Source organism: Ips typographus, linkage group LG8 (assembly GCF_016097725.1).
Source record: "Ips typographus isolate SLU linkage group LG8, UJ_Ityp_2.0, whole genome shotgun sequence".
Lineage (NCBI taxonomy): Eukaryota > Metazoa > Arthropoda > Insecta > Coleoptera > Curculionidae > Ips > Ips typographus.
The window spans coordinates 7,599,717-7,619,196 of record NC_138429.1 but is presented as its reverse complement, the minus strand read 5'-3'; the positions used below and the strand labels follow the sequence as shown (position 1 = coordinate 7,619,196).

Below are 19,480 nucleotides of genomic sequence, written 5' to 3'. Positions count from 1 at the left end.
TAGTTTGCATTCAAATGCAAACAACCTTGTTAACGACGTCAATTTGACCCTTTTCCCTATTTGGTGCGAAATAGTCAAGCTTGAAAGCATAAGCAAACAACGTGTACATTCGAACTGAGCAGCAACTTACCACTTCCGGGCACGTAAATGTTCAAAAACAAACAATCTTCCGATTGATTGACCAAAAGGGGTAACAGCTTTTTAAGGTATTGGTAACGCCCTTTGGGCATCGATTCGAGGGCGGCTGTTCTGTTGGTGATGTCTGGATACTTTTGAGGACAAACTGCACCAAATGAGTCTGCAAGTCTCGTGCCTGGCCAGAGCAGAGGTGGTTGAGGAGGGTGGAATCTTAGAGGACCGACTGGGGGTGCTGCATATGGTACTCCCATAAAAACCTAAAGAAATATCAATGTAAATGTTTAAGAAATTAAGTGATTTATTTTTGAACAGTCTAAACTAAACTTATCTAAGCTGTCCTTAAACTCAACTTAGCCAATTTTGGAGAAACGAACATAAAAGTGTTTATTAAAGTTAAAACTGAAAAAATTTGTCTTATCGTCACATCAATTTAAGCCTGAGTTTACTAAACTTTGATATTCTTAAATTTTTTTGGTTTCTTGGCTAGTTTGTTAAGAATAATTAAAATCATTATTACTGCCACACAAATTGTTAAAGCTACACTTATTGTTAGAAAGGAAAATAATAATTAGTTCCTTCAATTAACCAAAGATGACTTATTGTTAGTTTATTTTATCCACTGAATTTCAGAAAACAGAGAAAAACGTTTATTTTATGATAAATACAGAGTGAGTCTGGGAAGCGACACCCTCTTGTTATTTTTTAAACAAGAAGAATTAAAAAAAAGGCTTTATATAAAAATTGTATGTGTGCATATGTACTATATTATGCAACCACAAACTATTATACAGGGTGACTCATAATTAAGATATAAAGTACAACAATATTTTTTTTAAATAGAACCCTGTATATTTTATTTCATATTTAAAATAAACACAAAATTTACAACATGTTTTGTTTAACATTGAATTGCCAGATATTAATAATCGATCGGAAACTTTAACTTAAAAAATAAAAAATATGAATTATGAAGCAGTACAAATGACAGTAAATTACAGTACTGACAGCAATGAAAATACCAGACAACAAGTACCAGCTAATAGAAACTATATTATTTTTATAATATTTTTTATTTTTTTAATTGCCTAAGTTAAAGTTTCCGAACCATTATTAATATCTGACAAGTCAATGTTAAACAAAACATGTTGTAAATTTTGTGTTCATTTTAAATATGTAATAAAATATCCGGGGTTCCATTTAAAAAAATATTGTTGTACTTTATATCTTAATTATGAGTCACCCTGTATAATAGTTTGTGGTTGTAAAATATAGTACATATGCATACTTACAATTTTTATATAAAGTCTTTTTTAAAAATCTTTCTTGTTTAAAAAATAACAGGGGGGTGTCGCTTCCCAGACTCACCCTGTATAAAGCGACAACCAAAAAAGATCAATTGACTGAGTTATGGTGAAGAAACAACATGTTTAAACAGATGAGTGAAAAATTACAACTAATATAATCTAAAAACTCTATTTTAAATAATTTTGAGAATTTTCAAAGAAGAGAAAGAAGCATTTTCAAAAATTTACTAAAACTTGACTTTTTACTTCAAAATTGATAAATATGACAAAATTGTCTTCAACTTTAACTTAAAATGACACTAAAATCTGATTGATTTTCCCATTTTCGTAATGTTTTATTTATCTTTTTCAACTTGAAAGTCATGATTTTATTTATAATTGATTATTTTGAGTATAAAGTTTAGATTCCGATGCCTAATTGTGACTTTCTAAATCTTTTACTTTATTGTAAATTTTGACAAAACAAAAATGTTTCAGGATTTTCAACTGAAATAATCATTTGTATTGATTTGACTCCTTACAGCTCCAAAATACTGTTTTTTTTTTAAGTTTTAAGACTACAAACCTAACCTTATACTACAAACCTAACCTAACCTTTCAGTTCTTTTCAAATCATCAAAAAAATATATAAAAAAATATAAACATGAACAGTTGAAATAACAGAATTCGGTTCCTATTTCCGTGTCTACTCATAGTTTACATTGTACGTAGATTACATGAAAAACTTCGAGTAGACAGTAGACTATTGACGTAAGTTACACTTGGTAATCTACTGCCCATTTCTGGTTTTAGAATGTGTAAATTTACAATCATGATGATGATACACTAATTTACCTCGACAGGTTCCAAATGTCTGGAATTCAGTTCTAAAATGATTCCCCTGATGGCGCCACTCTGTATTTCGACGATTCGAGAACTGTAACGGGGCGGTCCGGCCCTGGTGGTTTGACCGACTAGAAGAAACACAACGATCAAAGCTAATTGGCTGCGGATTGGGGGGTGAAATTTAAGAATGCGACCAGTAGCGGAGCATCGGGAAAGCATGATCTGCTACAGTACATGGAGGCCCCGGCATTACTGTGGCCTCGGACGCCAATGGTTAGTGGCCTGGACGACAACCCACCGTTGTCCAGCCCTGTTGAAAATTATATTCTTTAATAAATTAACTAGAAAAAAAAGTTTTTATTAGCAAGCTCTGACCTTAAATATGCTCAGAATATTAGTAAATCAATAAAGTCACTTGACAAAAACAGCAACGTTTAAGCCAATTTTATACAACATTCCTCTAGTTTCAAAACTATTTAAAGTCAAAGTAGAATCGTAAAAACGCATTAAACTCATAAAATAGACGTTACAGAATCAAACTGAAACTATAAACTAACTCTTCCCTGGTGGGTTGGTAACTGAAAACTGCATAATAAAGTTGGAAAAGTTGAAATCTGCAGGTGAAGTGATGTCACAAGTTGTACATTTAAAAAAGTTATATTATGAGTTGCATTGATTTGAAGTTTCGAAGCTCCTTGTCACTTTTATGGGCGGTAGTTTTAAAAGTTTCCTTCTGGAGATACCGCTTTTCTCGTGAAGAATGGCAGTTTTAAATCACTCGACTGAAGGAAAAAGTAAATTATAAAAAATCACAGTTTAAAATGTTCCACCAGTTTCCGCGTAGTACAAAATCCAAATGGATGGATTTGCTTCGGAAAACTTCTACGTTTCGAGTCGAGGTTATAATCAATCTTACCTATATCTGTAACAAATCCCAGACGTCATAGTTTTCCAATACTTGAGCAGCCATCTTTGACCTTTAGAAATCCTTTGCAATTGCTCGAGTCCTCCATTCGCGTCCTTCAAACCCTAAAACAACAAAAAAAATTGTATTTTTCTTTTAAACGCCCGTCCCTATCAAACACTTTGATCCGAGGCAATAATAGAGAGTGAAACTCGATAGCGGAAGAACAAAAGCTCATTCTTTTCCTTGATAAAAGGGCCTCTCCATAGATAAAAAAGGAAGGATAAATGGGCGTTTGAATGCCGGTGGCACATGCATTTTGTGAATTTAGGTATTTAATTTCCAGTATGTAATTATACTTAAGACCAAAGCAGCAAAGCAATTTAAATGTCGTCTTTTTTGTGCTATGGATTAATTTAAACAGCTAGTCAATTAAGTCGTAATTTGTGGGAACACATTACAAGCTTGTGTAAATTTGTTCTAGTCCGGGCTTGTCCTAAATTAGACCCACATTATGCAAATGCACTCTACAACTTACGGATATTGTAGTTTCTGTAATGTTGGCGTAAATTTGAGTTTCAGTAGTTGTAATCAAACTTCAATGATGATGATTTTGGAATAGTGTTTTGATTTGGTTTGGGTTTACTGCACAATGTAAAATGTTTACATTTTGTATGACTTATCAAATCCATTCCACATATGCAGCATTTGCTTAAATCTCAGCACTGTTTGTAGTTTGTGGTCAAGAAAAAGTAGCGAACTGAATGCTGCTTTTTTTTGACTACCCACTTATAATTTTTTGTGAACATTTACTAGTCTACCACTAATTCCCACCCAAAAATCAGTATTGTAGTCCAACTAGTTTGGCGGTAATACATTATTATCCAACGCGATGAGGGTAAAGAGTTTTGTAACTATGTAAACAGACACTCTAAGGAATAAATACTTTGATTGATACAGGAAAATTTATTGTAGTTGTATTTTAGTTCATAAGCAAAATTAGATTGATACATGGTGACATACTTCAGGACTAGCTTGGGAAAATATTCTAAATTTCCGAGATACATTACTCAAAACTAACTTGATCAGCAGGACTATTATCTTTTTTTAAATTGGTTTCTTCTGAACTCGAGCTTGGTCAAAATTCCTAATTAAACGACACTAACTACAAAAAATTATGTTTTGAATATATATTTTCTACCTGGCTGTCTAATTTAAAATATAAATGGTTCAATCCAACCGTGCCTGTTTGAAGAACAAAAACCCTACTCCAGAGCAAAAACACTGGGTTTCTGCTCTTCTTTACCATGTGTTAACCCTCTCAGGTTCTTTTCGGGAAGGTCGGTAATGTATGAAATGTCGCAGCCGGAAGATTGATTTTCCTTCTTACTCAAATTGTAGCGGGCCATAACTCAAGAATAAACTAAATTACCAGGGCGGATTTATGAGCAAAGGGTAATGGGTTTAAGTACACTTTTGGGGCAAATATGAGCGAACGAAAAAAAAAAACGATATTTTTGACGTTGCTCGTTTCAGATTTTCATTGCGGGATTAAGTTTGGCAATTTATAAGACAAAGATAACATCGCGTGTAAAAATTGTTTATAATCAATAAACGGAAACATACGGTACGAGTCTTATACATACAGTCTTATCTGTATAGTGTATTTTTAAACTGTTAGATCAAATAAAATATACCTGTAATAGTATATTACGAAACCAGTGCTGTAAGAAGCATTTATCACACATAATTGGAATTTTTTTAATGCAATTTTTTTGAAACCCTCAAAGTGTGTATAATAATAGTTTGACATTAAATACTCGATTACACGGTATAGAGACAAGATAATAAATGCCAGTTTCCTCCTGGTGTATTTCCAACATAATATTTCAAGGGGATTAAGTCAAGCCGGTTTTTATGGGAAACGGGGCCGTAAAAATTTCATTTTGCGGCTTTTTTTTTAAAGCTGGAAGAACGTAATATGGTGACGGCACTTAGCGCTACGTTAGCGCTAACTGCCACTGTTAAGCTTGCTTGCTAGAACAGTATTTTAGATCGATATAATCTTAAAGTGGAAGCTATATAAGATGACGTAAAATAAAATTGCCTTTGCCTTGAGGAGAACAACTGCAGTCTTTGTTGTAAATATGTACAATTTAAAACGTAATCATGGCTACATAACTCCCCTGATCGAGCTGAAAAGCTATTAAAATGCAATGAAACTGGTTTTAAATTTGAATTTCCCTATTGGCATTTCATATAACGTATTAGTCGGGGACTAAATTTAGTTTTGGCTTTTACGTCCCGCATAGTCATTAATCTCGTCCGGATCAGCTTAAACGAATCGTCGAAAAGTTCTTTTCCAGCTATTCGGCAATCTTGGCTCGAAATGTATTCTTGCTACGAAGTTTATCCTATGTCGTCTTTGTATTTTGCTCTAGTTCATTTGGAGTGTACTAGATTGTAGATAGGGTTTTGCTGTTACTGCTTCAAAAGCAGTTTAATGTGACACTATTTAACTAACTTTTGACAATGTTTAAACTTAACGTATAAGTTTATACATTTTATTGTTTAACTTTTTATCAACATTTAAGGGCAATACTACGATCCAAAATAACCAACCATTAACGATTTAACTAGAGTCTGAACCCAACAAATCCTCTTAAAACACCATTGCTCTGTAACAATCGGATTATTATTATGTTGAGGACTTAGCTCTTGTCTGGAACAAAGCTCTGACTCCAAAGGGGCCGTCACTTAATAAATCCATAACAATTAGCAACAGTAGACTTATTATTTGAGCAGAGCACTTAGGATGCACCGACCCGATCCAATTTAGAGCAAACTGGACTCAGATACAACTTTCGGGAACATCTGCAATTACTAGGTCGTAATCGGTCGGATAGTGGCTAACTGGGATCTTGAAACACTGTTTTATTTAGACTCTAACTGGAATATACGGGAAATATCTCCGAAATGTTTACCTAAGGCAGTAAAGGGGAAGTGTAGATTGGATTATAGGTTTGCTGGTATTGCTAGGGTGTTGCCTTTTAGTCCTTATCAGGCTGATGGTCGTGTTGGATTATTAAATTTTCATTTTGCTATGCTACTGTTTAATGTTTATTAACGGAGTTCTTAATTGAAGAGAATAGGGAAGCCGAAACGCCGACACGTAAATAACAATTGTGGAGAGAAGTTTACTTACTGTGAGTGTTAATTTCTTGATTGTTTTCTTCAGAGAAAGTTACGATTCTAACCTAAAAATTGTATTCAATGTTATGTTTTTTAACATTGAAACACGCACAAACGAATGACACAAAAACCATTTCGCATTCATTAATAATGGCATAGAATGATTTCCCTTGGTCGGCATGAAAGCTTTTAACCGCCAAAACAAATGATAATAATGTTATTTCAACACAGTTTCGGAATTGTGATTAATTAATTGGCCATATTTCGCCGTTATCCATTATCCGTCGTTTCGAATGATGGCTTTTGGTTTAATTTGATTTTTATTATCGACGAAAACTAATAAAGGATGTCGAATTATGGTGGTAAGCAATGTGTCGTAAATAGACTTTTGTGTTTAACATACGATTTTAAGTGGACTGTATTTAAATTAAACGATGCACATTAATAGGACTCACCTGCTCTTGTCGTTGTCACAAAATTATCGGTACCGAAGCCAGACTATTTGAAGCGGCTGTACGACGCGTACTGCCGGATTTTGTCCGCATAAATGTGCATTAACGCGAGGAATTTGTACATAAAAAATTATACTAAAAAAAACATGAAATCCCCGAATTAGTTCATTCGATCAACAACAGGGAATTAAAAAAAAACTGTATGAGTTTCCAACATTCCGCCCACCATAAAACCTATGGTTGTGGTTTTATCCCAAAAAAAACATATAAATGAAATTAGGCAAAAAGGAGAAAAGGAAAAAAAAAAAGAAAGAAAAAATAAACTAGATTACTAAATCAAGAAAAGGCAATAAAAGAAAGGTTATGTTTGCAAGTCATTGTCCTGGTAAAGGACAAAGCTTGACGACTGGACGCTGCAATAAACCGCCTTGTACCTTTAAGGTAACGACGCGAACAGTACCGTCAGCACCTGGATGCACCTTGATCACCCGTCCTAATAGAGCTCGAATCAGATGAGAAAAGGCCACCGCATCATCAATGACGCAGTTTTTAAAACTATTTCTTTCTCCTTCTACAGTTGCCGTCGCATTAGATATAATCAGAGGCGTCCTATTAAAATATTCCCGAAAATATATTGTTAAGCGGTCAAAAAGCCACTTGGCAACGTAGTACGGTTTTTACTTGGACACAATTAAAACAGATGCGGCAGCGGCCAGGTACATTTGGACCTTTTTATATGCTTTTACTAGCCGGCACAATAAACGGTGTTGCCAAGTTTAAAAAAATGTAGTGGCGGACAGGGAGACTTAGGGGGTTAGGTTAGGTTCCGTTTTAGTCTGGTGTTTTGGTTGTATTGTTGATGGTCGCAGTTGAAGTTCACATAGTGTTATGAATAAAAAACGTTATTTTGTCAAAATGTCTTTCAAAAAGGTTGGAAAGAAAGGTGTTATCATATACAGCCAAGGCCGTGAAATCGTCAGTAACGTCTTACAATTTATGAAGAAAGAAGCAGAAGGAGTTTCCATTCCTTTGAAAAACTTGTTGTCTTTTATTTTCTTTATTAAAAACGACGAAAATGTTTCATTTTACTGATAAAATAATAGCACGCCACTGACTGGCTGCAACAACTTGGAAAGTAACGAGAGCAGCAATATTTAAAGCGAGACGTACAGAGATCGTGACATCATCGTTTGATGACGCCTGTGGCCTTTTCTTAGCTGATTCGAGCTCTACCCATTGCTTAGGAGGCGTGCGCTCGTCTTTGATAAGAACCAACGTGTTTGGCTTAATGTTAGGCAGACGGGTTAGCCATTTAGAGCGCTGTTGCAAAGTATGCAAGTAATCTTGGTTCCAACGCTTCCAAAAATCAACATGCATCTTCTGCAGAAGCTGCCATCTATCCAAACGATTCAAAGGAATGTGTGTTACGTCTGGCTCGGGGAACCCCGTGAGTGGTTCCATTGTCAAGAAGTGACCAGGAGTAAGTGGAGACAAGTCATTTGGGTCATCACTAATAGGTGAAAGGGGACGTGAATTTAAAAGACACTCAATCTGGGTTAGCAGAGTGTAGAATTCTTCGTAGGTAAGAATTTGTTCGCCAGTAACACGGTACAAATGACTTTTCACAGACTTAACTCCGGCTTCGCTGAGGCCGTTGAAATGAGGAGCACCTGGAGGGTTGAAATGCCACTTAATTGACAATTCCTTACAAGCCATTTGAGAAAAGGCAAGAAGCTGATTATACGCTCCTTTAAAGTTTGTTCCCTGGTCTGAATGAATTTCGGACACTCGACCTCTTCGCGCCATAAAACGGCGAAAGGCCGCTAGAAAGGTATCCGATGACAAATCGGAGGATAATTCCAAATGAATTGCCTTTGTACTGCAACATACAAAAAGACAAATATAGGCTTTAGTAGGTTTTCCTCCCCGATACCTTCCCATAGTAATGGAAAACGGTCCCGCATAGTCAAGACACACTTGAGAGAATGCTTTAACTTGGGTTAGTCTAAATGAAGGAAGATCGGCCATGAATGGCGCATAAGAGCGAGGTTTCATGCGAAAGCATTTGATACATCTAGACAGGCAGCGATAAATTGCGGAACGGGGAGATAATATCCAGAAATTCTGAATGATTAAATTGTGCAAAGTCTTCATTCCTGGATGAAAATTATCATTATGACTCTGTTCGATAATCAGTTCACATAATCTGTGATTTTTCGGTAATAAAACAGGAAATTTAGCGTCTATAGATAACGAGGAGTTTCTAAGCCTGCCGCCCACCCTAAGGAGACCCACTTCGTCTATAAAAGGGGCCAACTTTCTAAAAGGTTTAGGTAAAGGGCTGTTATTACGACAGTTTTGTAGAATATTCGAAAAACTTTCTTCCTGGGCGTGTAATAGGAGCAGAACCATGGACCTTTGCATAGCATCCTTTGGAATAGTTTCCTGAAAGGAAGAAATCTGTCTTCTGGTGCGAGAAATAAACGTTAAAACGCAAGCAAGGACTCGTTGAACTTTTCGCAATGAGGAAAACTTAAACAGAAGATCTGTTAAAATAGAAGAATCAGCCTTGGTTACGTGAAGAGACAACTGTTTCTCCTCAGAAGATGTTTCAGGGGTACCATCCGACACTACTGAGCGCTGAGTTGGCCACATATGACAAGGGTGAGTAAGAAATTCGGGACCCTTCCACCACAATTTATGCTCGAAAAGTTCTAGAGGAGTGAGACCTCTGGATGCGCAATCGGCTGGGTTCAGGTCTGTAGGAACGTATTTCCATGAAGAAGAAGGAATCAACTCTTGAATACGGGCCACTCGATTAGCCACAAATGTTTTCCATCTGTGTGGCGAACTAAGAATCCAAGCAAGAGTGACTTGCGAATCAGACCAAGCATATACTGCATCAATGGTGAGCAGCTTTTCATAAGAGGATATAACAAACGTTAGTAAGTCGGCTAATAAATAAGCGGCACATAGTTCGAGTCGAGGTAATGAAACTATTTTGAGTGGCGATACACGAGATTTGCCCGCTACCAAGGAGCATTCTGTTTGTCCGTTACTGGAAATTGACCTGAAATACACAGCACAACCGTAGCCGCAAGAACTCGCATCGCAAAATCCATGGACTTCCACACGCGTAGTTGATCCTAGGCACGACATAAGACGAGGAATGCGAATTTTAGAAATTTCAGACAATTCAGAGGTTATTTTTTCCCAAGTTTTTACAATTTCATGAGATGGTATTTCATCCCAATCAGATTTGGACAACCATAAAAGTTGCAAAATGCGCTTAGCAAGGAAAATCATTGGAGACAAAAACCCAACAGGATCAAATATTCTAGCAATTTGAGACAATATGTTCCGTTTTGTACAGGGTACGTTGATTGGAGTATAACAATATGAAAATATGTCATTTTGTGGATGCCATTGGAGACCTAAAACCTTTACAAAATTAGGACCATCACTATCAAAAGTCAATGGCATCTGTGGATCAATAGCTTTTACCGCAGATAATAATTCGGAGCAGTTGCTGGCCCATTTTCTCAATTCAAAACCTCCCTTTTCAAGCAAAGAGATCAGCTCTTGTTGTAATTTAAGAATGTCTTTCACTGATTCAGCACCAGCAACGCAGTCATCTACGTAGACCGATTCGTCTAAAACCTTGGCCGCTAGAGGATGATTATTTCGCTCAAAAGCGGCTAATTCTTTCAGGGTTCTTAAGGCTAAATAAGGCGCAGAAGATACTCCAAAAGTGACCCGATTTAAATGGTATTCCTTGATACTCTCATCGGTCGAAAAACGCCAAAGAAAACGTTGATATTTTCTATATTCTGGCTTGATCAGTATTTGGCAGTACATCTGTTTAATGTCGCAAACAAATACGTATGGGTATATTCGAAATCTTAACAAAATAGAGGACAAGTTTTGATGCAGTTTAGGTCCAGCAAACAGTGTATCATTCAAGCTTAAACCCGCGGTACCCTTTGCGCTAGCGTCGAAGACAACACGGAGTTTAGTAGAGACGCTGTCTGGTTTAAGCACACAATGATGTGGCAAATAAAATGCGGTTTTAGACTGATAATCTGAAGTAGAAACCTCGGAAATATATTCCTTTTCAATGTACTCTTTTATAAAATGTACGTATTTTAAATGAAGTTCAGGGTTTTTATGTAATCTAGACTCTAGATATGTAAATCGCCGAAGGGCTTGTGAGTATGTATCACCAAAGTTCGGGTCTTGATGTTTAAATGGAAGTGGAACTATGAATCTACCTGAAGCCTCACGAGTCAACAAGGAAGTGTAGATACTTTCACAACGCTGTTCATCAGGAGACAACAACTTCCTAGAAGTTGGCACTTCTTCCAGTTCCCAGAATTTTTTAAGTGCTAGTTCCATATGAGGATTCAAAGAAACATGACAGCTAACGAGAGAAGAATTTGATGGTACATTTCCAGCTGGACCCTGTAAAATCCAGCCAAAGATTGTTCTAAGTGCAACAGGTTGACCTGCGTGACCAAAGATTTGACCAGATCGTAGTATATAAGGTACTAATTCTGCACCCAACAGAATATCTATGGAACTAGGGATTTGAAATTGAGGATCAGCTAGAGGTAAGTCTTGAATGTGCTGCCAATTGGTGGTATCAATTACCATTTTCGGTTGGTCTGAGAAGACTTTGGGTAAAAGAATGGCTTCAAATTCAAACCCTGGCTCAGATTTGCCAAAAGGCTTAATAATACAATGGGCTTTACCATAAGTCGGATTAGAAATTTGGTTATTGATGCCTTCAAGAGGAGTAGAGCACGGGTAACGCTTTAAGCCTAAACGATTGGCACAGCGTTCCGAAATGAAGTTGGCCATGCTAGCCGTATCAAGTAAAATTCGCGCCTTTTGATAATTCCCGAAAGCATCAAGAATTTCAACGATAGCGGTAGATAGTAAAATTGATCTTTGGTGCCCAAATGGCGAGGTGCACGAGAGTGCTGCAGCCGTTGAGGCAGTTTGAGAGTTTTGTACTCCATCAGAGTTTTGAGCTGCATCTGCAAGGTTATTTGAGGCTTGTGGGCCGTGAAAAAATGATGATTGAGAAGTTCCAGAATTTTGATTGTAAATTCTTGGAGAACCTAAATGAAGCAATGTGTGATGTTGTAAGTTACACATTTTACACCGCACTGTAGAAAGACAGTTACGTACGGTATGACGTGAACGCATACAGTTGACACACAAATTGTGACTCTTAACCAAAGCCAGTCGTTCGTGAGGTGATTTAGCTAAAAATAAAGAACATCGATACAAAGCATGAGACGCTGTACATAAGGGGCACTTTCGATCGACTGCATTTTGTTGGCCCTTATCTAAAACATTATTATTAAATAAAACATCGGTTCTATGAGTGTCTTTGAACTGACATTTGCTTCGGGGATTTTGATTAGCAACCTCAGATTTACCTTTAGAAGCAGGCGTCATAAACTCCACCGACTCCAAAGCCTTGCATTGATTATTCAAAAAAGTTGACAGCATAGCATATGTGGGAAACTCTACAGTACTATGTTCAATTTCAAAATCCATTCTGGTTTTTGTATCGAGTTTTTGTAAAAGTATATTGAAGATTATGAAATCCCACGAATTTGTATCAAAATTCAAACCTCTCAAAGAAGCAAGATTTTCAGAAAAGGTGTCAATTAACCGGCGAATATCTTTAGCCGTAGGCTTGAAGATGGGTTGTGTCAAATAAATTTCATTGAAATATGCAGTGGCTAAAACACGCTTATTTTGGAAACGAGTCTTCAAGGCATCATATGCTATCTGATAATTTGGGGCAGTTAACGGAATGGACTTGATTAAGTTGAGAGCATCAGCTTTAAGTGATGTCGTTAAATAATGAAACTTTTCTATGTCTGATAGAGTTGGGTTAGTATGAATAACACTGTTAAATAAGTCGTAGAATGCAGGCCATTGCTTCAAATTTCCATCGAAAACAGGTATGTTGATTTTTGGAAGTTTTGGAGTTAAAGTTGAAGTAAACTGCGTTGACGTTTCCTGCTGAGCAGTCTCAGACAATGTAAGTTCAAATTTTTTCCCTTTAACGTCATAAACATATTTATCTGCTAGACTTCGAATTTTATCTTCTAACTGAAATTCCGCGTCAGTTGAAATCAAAGAAACAATGGAGTTATGATACTCTCTAAACTCATCATGAATAGAGTCGACAAATTCCAATCTTGCAAACAAGTTTTGCTTATAAAACTGATCATCGGTATTATTCACCGCATAATTATAAATTTCTGACAATCTTTGTAATGACACTTTACGTCGCAGTCTAAGTTTATTCAGTTCGACAATGATATCTGCATCCGTCATTTTAGCTTATTGTTATTACTATACAAATTTAAATCAGATTTATATTTTAAATTGGTTTAAGAAATTGTCGACCCAAACTGAAAGTATACTACAAACTTGGTTTTTATCGCACGCAGATAAGCTAAAAATAGCCCAAACCCCAAATGCCTAAAATGCCCGAATGTACGGGTGATCAAGTGTACAGCAAAAAAGTGTTCAAGTTGTTTTAAAGTAAAATAATAACGACGTACAAATCACAAAATGCAGATGAGTTGCTCAAAAATGTTTGTTGTGTGACGATTTTGCCAAGCAATTAGTAATTCTGAAGAGAAATGAGCTAATTGTTGGATATAAGTAATGTAATACTAATTAGATATTTCTGAAGAGAAATGAACTAATTCGAGAAAATATCCGGCTCGAAGTGGCCAAAATGTCGCAAATAGACTTTTGTGTTTAACATACGATTTTAAGTGGACTGTATTTAAATTAAACGATGCACATTAATAGGACTCACCTGCTCTTGTCGTTGTCACAAAATTATCGGTACCGAAGCCAGACTATTTGAAGCGGCTGTACGACGCGTACTGCCGGATTTTGTCCGCATAAATGTGCATTAACGCGAGGAATTTGTACATAAAAAATTATACTAAAAAAAACATGAAATCCCCGAATTAGTTCATTCGATCAACAACAGGGAATTAAAAAAAAACTGTATGAGTTTCCAACACAATGGAAACCAAAATTGATTATCGATTTCTACTTAAGACCTAATTGAATTGGATAAAGACGATCGACTGGCTTGTCGCCATTTCCGAATTTCAATCGACCGGATTTTCGTATTCATTAAAAGGTCTAAATTGAATGAAATGATGAAAAATGATTTATATTATTACCTAAATATCTGGACTATGCTTATTTAAATCATTTTTCACAAAAGAATAGTTTGTTTTACTGGCATTTTAACAAAAATTGTTTGACTTATATGAATAAAATGATGAAAGAGAAAAAAAAAGCAACGACAAATACGAGCTTAAAAAAATCGTATAATATTACAATACTAAGAAAGTGATTACGTAAAAATAACGTCTCTTTCCTAAATTCTTTATAATCAAGACAAGAGATTTAGACCTTTACACTAAACTAAATTGAGCTTTATTGACTAATTTGAAACAAAATACTGTTCGATGGTACAAAAGATTAGTACGACTGCAATTAACTCTTCTTTGTAAACCATCAATTAAGTTGCAATTTAGGTCAAATCAGGTATTTCTAATAAACCAAAAAGGGGTAATCAATATGCACACATTGTTTATTTTAATTAAAACTGTTTTTTCAACCATACTAAATATTTAATAATTGAGAATTATTCCAATTAAATTGAATGGAACAAATACCACAAAAACTAATCTAATTCCAAAATGCCAACTTATCATTTTGATCCCAATTAATAGCGATTCCATTAACTTTTTCATGTATTTTAAGTCAATTCATTAAAAATCGCGCCTATCTTACCCTTTTTATTACTTGTCGTTAGTAATTTAATCGTCCAGTTAGGTACAAAATGGTTAACTGATTCGGTTAGCTCGCCTTTCAAGCAAATTACGAGCTTATTTATCTCCTTCCTTCGTTGAGCAAATTTGCACAAAGAGGTCCTTTCCTGAAATTTCGGTACGATCCCAAACTACAAAGCTCAGATAATTTACATTAGTATATCATTTCAAACAGGTGACAAAGTGATATTATTTTACACTAATTATTTTTTAATAAGGTAATTTAAAATGGTTCTAATTTAAATTATGTGCATAGTTTCATTTAAAGCCTTTGTAGCACTGCATAAGTTATCTAGCTTTTCCAGACTGTTTCGTCTCAAATTTTCCTTATTTTCGTAATTCCGTTTCGTCGCTCTTCCAATTCGATGGAAAGTGGCCTTATAAATCAGAATCATTAAAATTAATAAGAGCAGCTCGCATTTGCTTTAAATTATCTTAGCTTGGGTATTGGGAGCAATAACTCTTAATACAGTCAAGAAAAATTTGATATACAGAATCAATATCTATTTTTTTTTTAATCTGAACATTCATCAATATTTATAACTTTCTAGCACCAGTTCAGGGTAGCCAAACAAAAATAACGAGGTTGAAAATACTCTCGAAACAAATTTATTCGTAAAGCTGAGGGGAAATGCAGCTGAACCGTCGAAAACTTTCCCTATTGTCCAGTTTGGAACGGATTAGGCGTGACAAAAAGCTTTCCGCAATTTAAAATGCCCGTCCGCATATTACCGAATCTCTAAAGTGGGGTAACTAGCAATGTAGGTAATTAAATTTATTTAAAGTTTGCTGATTTATGACACCGTATTTAATTTGTCATAATTTCCATTTTTTGCACGTTAACAAGGTTCGTCTTCTTCCCTCCTTCCCTGTAATAAGACCGTAAAACATTCATGGTTGAACTTAATTTAAATAACTCGAGCTTAATTAACATTAAAAGGTATTAAATGAGAATGAGGTAGATAATCAGTTTATTAAAGCTAGGTGATGGATATGCTAATTTGAATAATTACCATGTTTTAATAAGTTTTGGGAGGTGAAGTAAATGGAAAGTCTTTATTTTCCATAACTTGGGAAAATTCATAACCTGGATTGTTATCAAGTTTGAAGATGAATTATGAAAACACGAAGGAGAATCATAATTTTCAAACAAAACAGAAAACAACAACATTTATTTATGAAAGAAACTTATGCCAAGTCTCTACAAAGCTTGAGATTTTGTTTGACCAATCTCAAACCACAAACTGTACTGTGATTTACACAAATACATGTGAACTGACCATTAGTGTTCAGTTAACATTACTATATTATACTCATTTTTAAACGTATTTAACATTATATTAACCTTTCATTTATTATTAGGAACGTCATAATATGACCAAATAATTAATCTTTAGTGAAAAATGCTCTATTAGTTAGTTAACAATCCTTAATATGTAATAATAATTATTGTACTGTCATAATATCAGTTATTTATATAATTACTTGGATAATTATATTCTATGTGAACTTTGTTATTAATTTGAGGATTATCATAAAAGATAAAAACTAAAAATAATCCTTTGAAGCTGAATTTTCTGTTTGTTTCAGTTCCAATTCACCGGATTTCATATTGACTGAATTGAACTAATCCATAACCCAGATTCCTTCCAGCTCAAGTGTTCACCAGACCGTTAAACTACTTTAATAACCTCCTCAAAAGAGTCATTTCCTTTGCCAGGCCAGAAAGAAGTTTCCGTACAATTAGTCGAGAAAGCCCTTGTGTGTATAAGGTACGGGAACTAAGTTGAGTTGGTCAGTTTAAAGTACCCTAATCGACAGAAATGAACAGGTCCGTTCCGAAACACCGTCAGCTCGTCTTTTGACAGAACGTTGATTTATGGAGGTTTAATGACCAAAAGTTTTACACTATTGTCAGCGGATTCGCAACGGTTTTTGCCTAATGAATCAAAACCAAACGGGGACGACCCAGTTTTTGTTGTGCAGTGCTTCCAAATCTCGGCTACGTAGCATATACTATATACGACGTCATGAAACTGTTCTTAATGCGAATCTAATATAAGGTTATTACGGTGCTGACCCTTATTTTGGGGATGATTTACTTTAACATTTTGAATTTCTCATCGGAAATGTTTTTATAGCAGTGCCTTCTCGGCCAGGATAATTAAATTGGTAACTCGGAAAAAAGAGCGTAAAACAATAGATGAAAAGGGTTCATTTTTTATTGTCACGGAACAAGAAACCACTCAACTAAATGATATAAATCAGCTCCAAACTATAGAAATGTCAGTGAAAAACTTCCACTATTGTTTTAAATCAGTTAAATCAATAATATAACAAATGTTCTAATATGTAATTAACTGCAGTGTACTTTTAACTACAAATCAAAATGTATTATCAGTACTTTGAGCACATCAATTAGAACAAAAAACAACTGTATACTCAGTTTACAGCCTTCATTCTGAAAGGGTATACACTGGGCCAGTATTGTGATTAAAAACAAAAACAATTTGTCGTGTTAGGCGAGGTAAATCCAGTTAATGGTCGTTAACAGATATCAAAATACTACACCCAAACTGAAACATGAACTTTAGCAGCAAATTTTCCAGTTAACTCAGTTTACATCCGACTAGTAAATCTAAACAAATTTCGAATAGAAACGAAAACTTATCTCTATTATTCGAAAGAGGCTGTCAAACTTACGCCATCCTAATTTTGTTTGATATTCTGTAGAGTATAAATTTCTTTTAATAATAAAGCTGTTATTGAATAATTGAAGCAAGCGTATGTTATTTATTATAAATAAACTACTGAAATGCAGATTTTCCATTTAATTGTATTAATTAATGATATGCTGATTATATTATATTAGCGGGTAATGAAATGTTAACGGTTTGTTATTTCGTTTTTACTGCGCTGCTAGATAAATGGATTTTTAATATTTAATAAACAGGAGTTGATTATGACTGTTGTCAATGTTTTTCAGCTATTTTTTTAAGAATATACTAAATAAATGTAAATATTATCTGCATGCAAGTCCTGTCTAAAATACACTCGGCTATCTAAAAGTCAGCAATTATAAAACTCGCTTCCTTCATCGCCCTGAAAGATTTTTTTTTCTGCGGTTCTGGTAAGAAATAAACTCTAGTAGATAATTAGGAAGTCAAAGAACATAATTCATATTCCATAAAGTCTTACGGCAAAAATGTTTCTTTTCATTCAATTAGAACAATTAGGTAATGTCTCTTTAACGTTTTTTCTCTTATTGTGCATAATAGGTTGGCAATTTCGTTTCCATTGTGGTTTATTTGTAGCCTTTGCCATTTGGTAGTCTCGGATAGCGTATTTAATAGGCTAATTACGCTTTGGCTTTTACTGATTTGGCTATTCAGTTCATATCCAATTATAGATCAAGCTAAATCCGATTTTTTTTCTTTGACATGAAGTTATTTCGTGTATTCGAAAAACATTTTTGTAATTCTGCTACCGAACTGCCTTCATTCTGAAATATCATTATAAAAACGGTATTAAACTTCACAAAGCCTTACTGAATTTTTATGTTACCGCGGGTATATTAAATTTACTTTTAATATTTCGGGCTTTTGATGTTGCAGCTAACGCTTCGGTTGCCTCGCTTTTCAAGACGTAGTACTCCCCTTATTCACCAGCAATATAAAAAAACCAACAGTTTATTATTATGGTGCCTGACGTATTTTTTTGTGTTTTGCAAGTTAGCTTAGTAGGGCTTTTATATAGACTGGCAAAAAAATATAAACCAATATTACAAGAAAAGCTTAGTTGATCGGTGCCCGAACAATAACTCAAAGAATTTCCCGATTAGGGCGAGAAAATTGGCCGCCATTCTCCAATACAGATTTATCACCGTTCCCGTTCATTAAAAGCGCGTTTTGTGTGATTTATATTCGGGTTTCGTGTGTGTTCGTTTACGAAAATAAATATGTACCCCATTTTGTGGCGAAAGCGCAACTTATTAAATATTGTTTTCCATCTCTCTCCGGCTTTTCACTGTCTAGACTGCTATAATTAAACCATGTTAGTTTTTGACTAATTAAAACATAACGTACAAAGTTTGTTAATACTAAATAACAAGTGAATTTTCGCGTTTTTCATCTCTCTCCATCTCTACAGGTGATTTTTTTAATTTACTCGTTTGCTGTTGTACTTTGCTTAACGAAACCTAACACACATTCATCTGTAAATCCTGAGAATTTCATTAAAAGCTCTTGATTACCAGTTCCGTACTAACGAAAATGTGTGTATGTGTGTAATGAGTTAAGGGTGGGTTTACTCCAGTTCTTAGTCGTAGTCGTAATCATAAACTTAATTTTTGTGCATAACAACACATATAGTAAACAAGTAACTTGGACTATTTTGTTTAAAAATGGACTAAATTTAAAAATACTATAGTAAAACACGTCAAAGTATACGAAACCAATATAAAATTTTCATTTTTTCAAATTGCAACACTGAACAAAAACAAAATCAAGTTGTGGCAAAAAGACCAAATTACAGTTTGATAATACATACTACAAAAATGTCAAAAAATGCGCTCAAAACAAAGTAAAACATAAAATTTTTAATTAGTTCAAGTACAATGTACCGGGTGACCCAATAAGACTGTTCCTCGACCATATCTCATAATCTCATTTTCTCAATATTTCAGGTTAGGAACGAGAATTTGAATATTTGGCTACATTTTCATAAAGAAAAAGTCATATCATTCCATTTGTTTTTTTTAATTTTTTTTGGAGTTTG

General features: G+C 34.8%; 1 protein-coding gene across 1 annotated transcript in view; it reads right to left on the bottom strand.

Annotated features, from left to right (window-relative positions):
* The window catches only part of LOC145732762 (neuroligin-4, X-linked-like), a 101,047-nt gene that overhangs the window by 29,370 nt on the left and 52,197 nt on the right, over positions 1-19,480 (bottom strand). Inside the window, exons 2-4 of the mRNA XM_081985253.1 lie at positions 3,184-3,296; positions 2,277-2,577; positions 131-395 (exon numbers count right to left, since the gene is read on the bottom strand). Of these exons, the coding sequence (XP_081841379.1) occupies positions 131-395; positions 2,277-2,486 (475 nt within the window). The 5' untranslated portion in view covers positions 2,487-2,577; positions 3,184-3,296. The remainder of the gene's footprint in view (positions 1-130; positions 396-2,276; positions 2,578-3,183; positions 3,297-19,480) is intronic.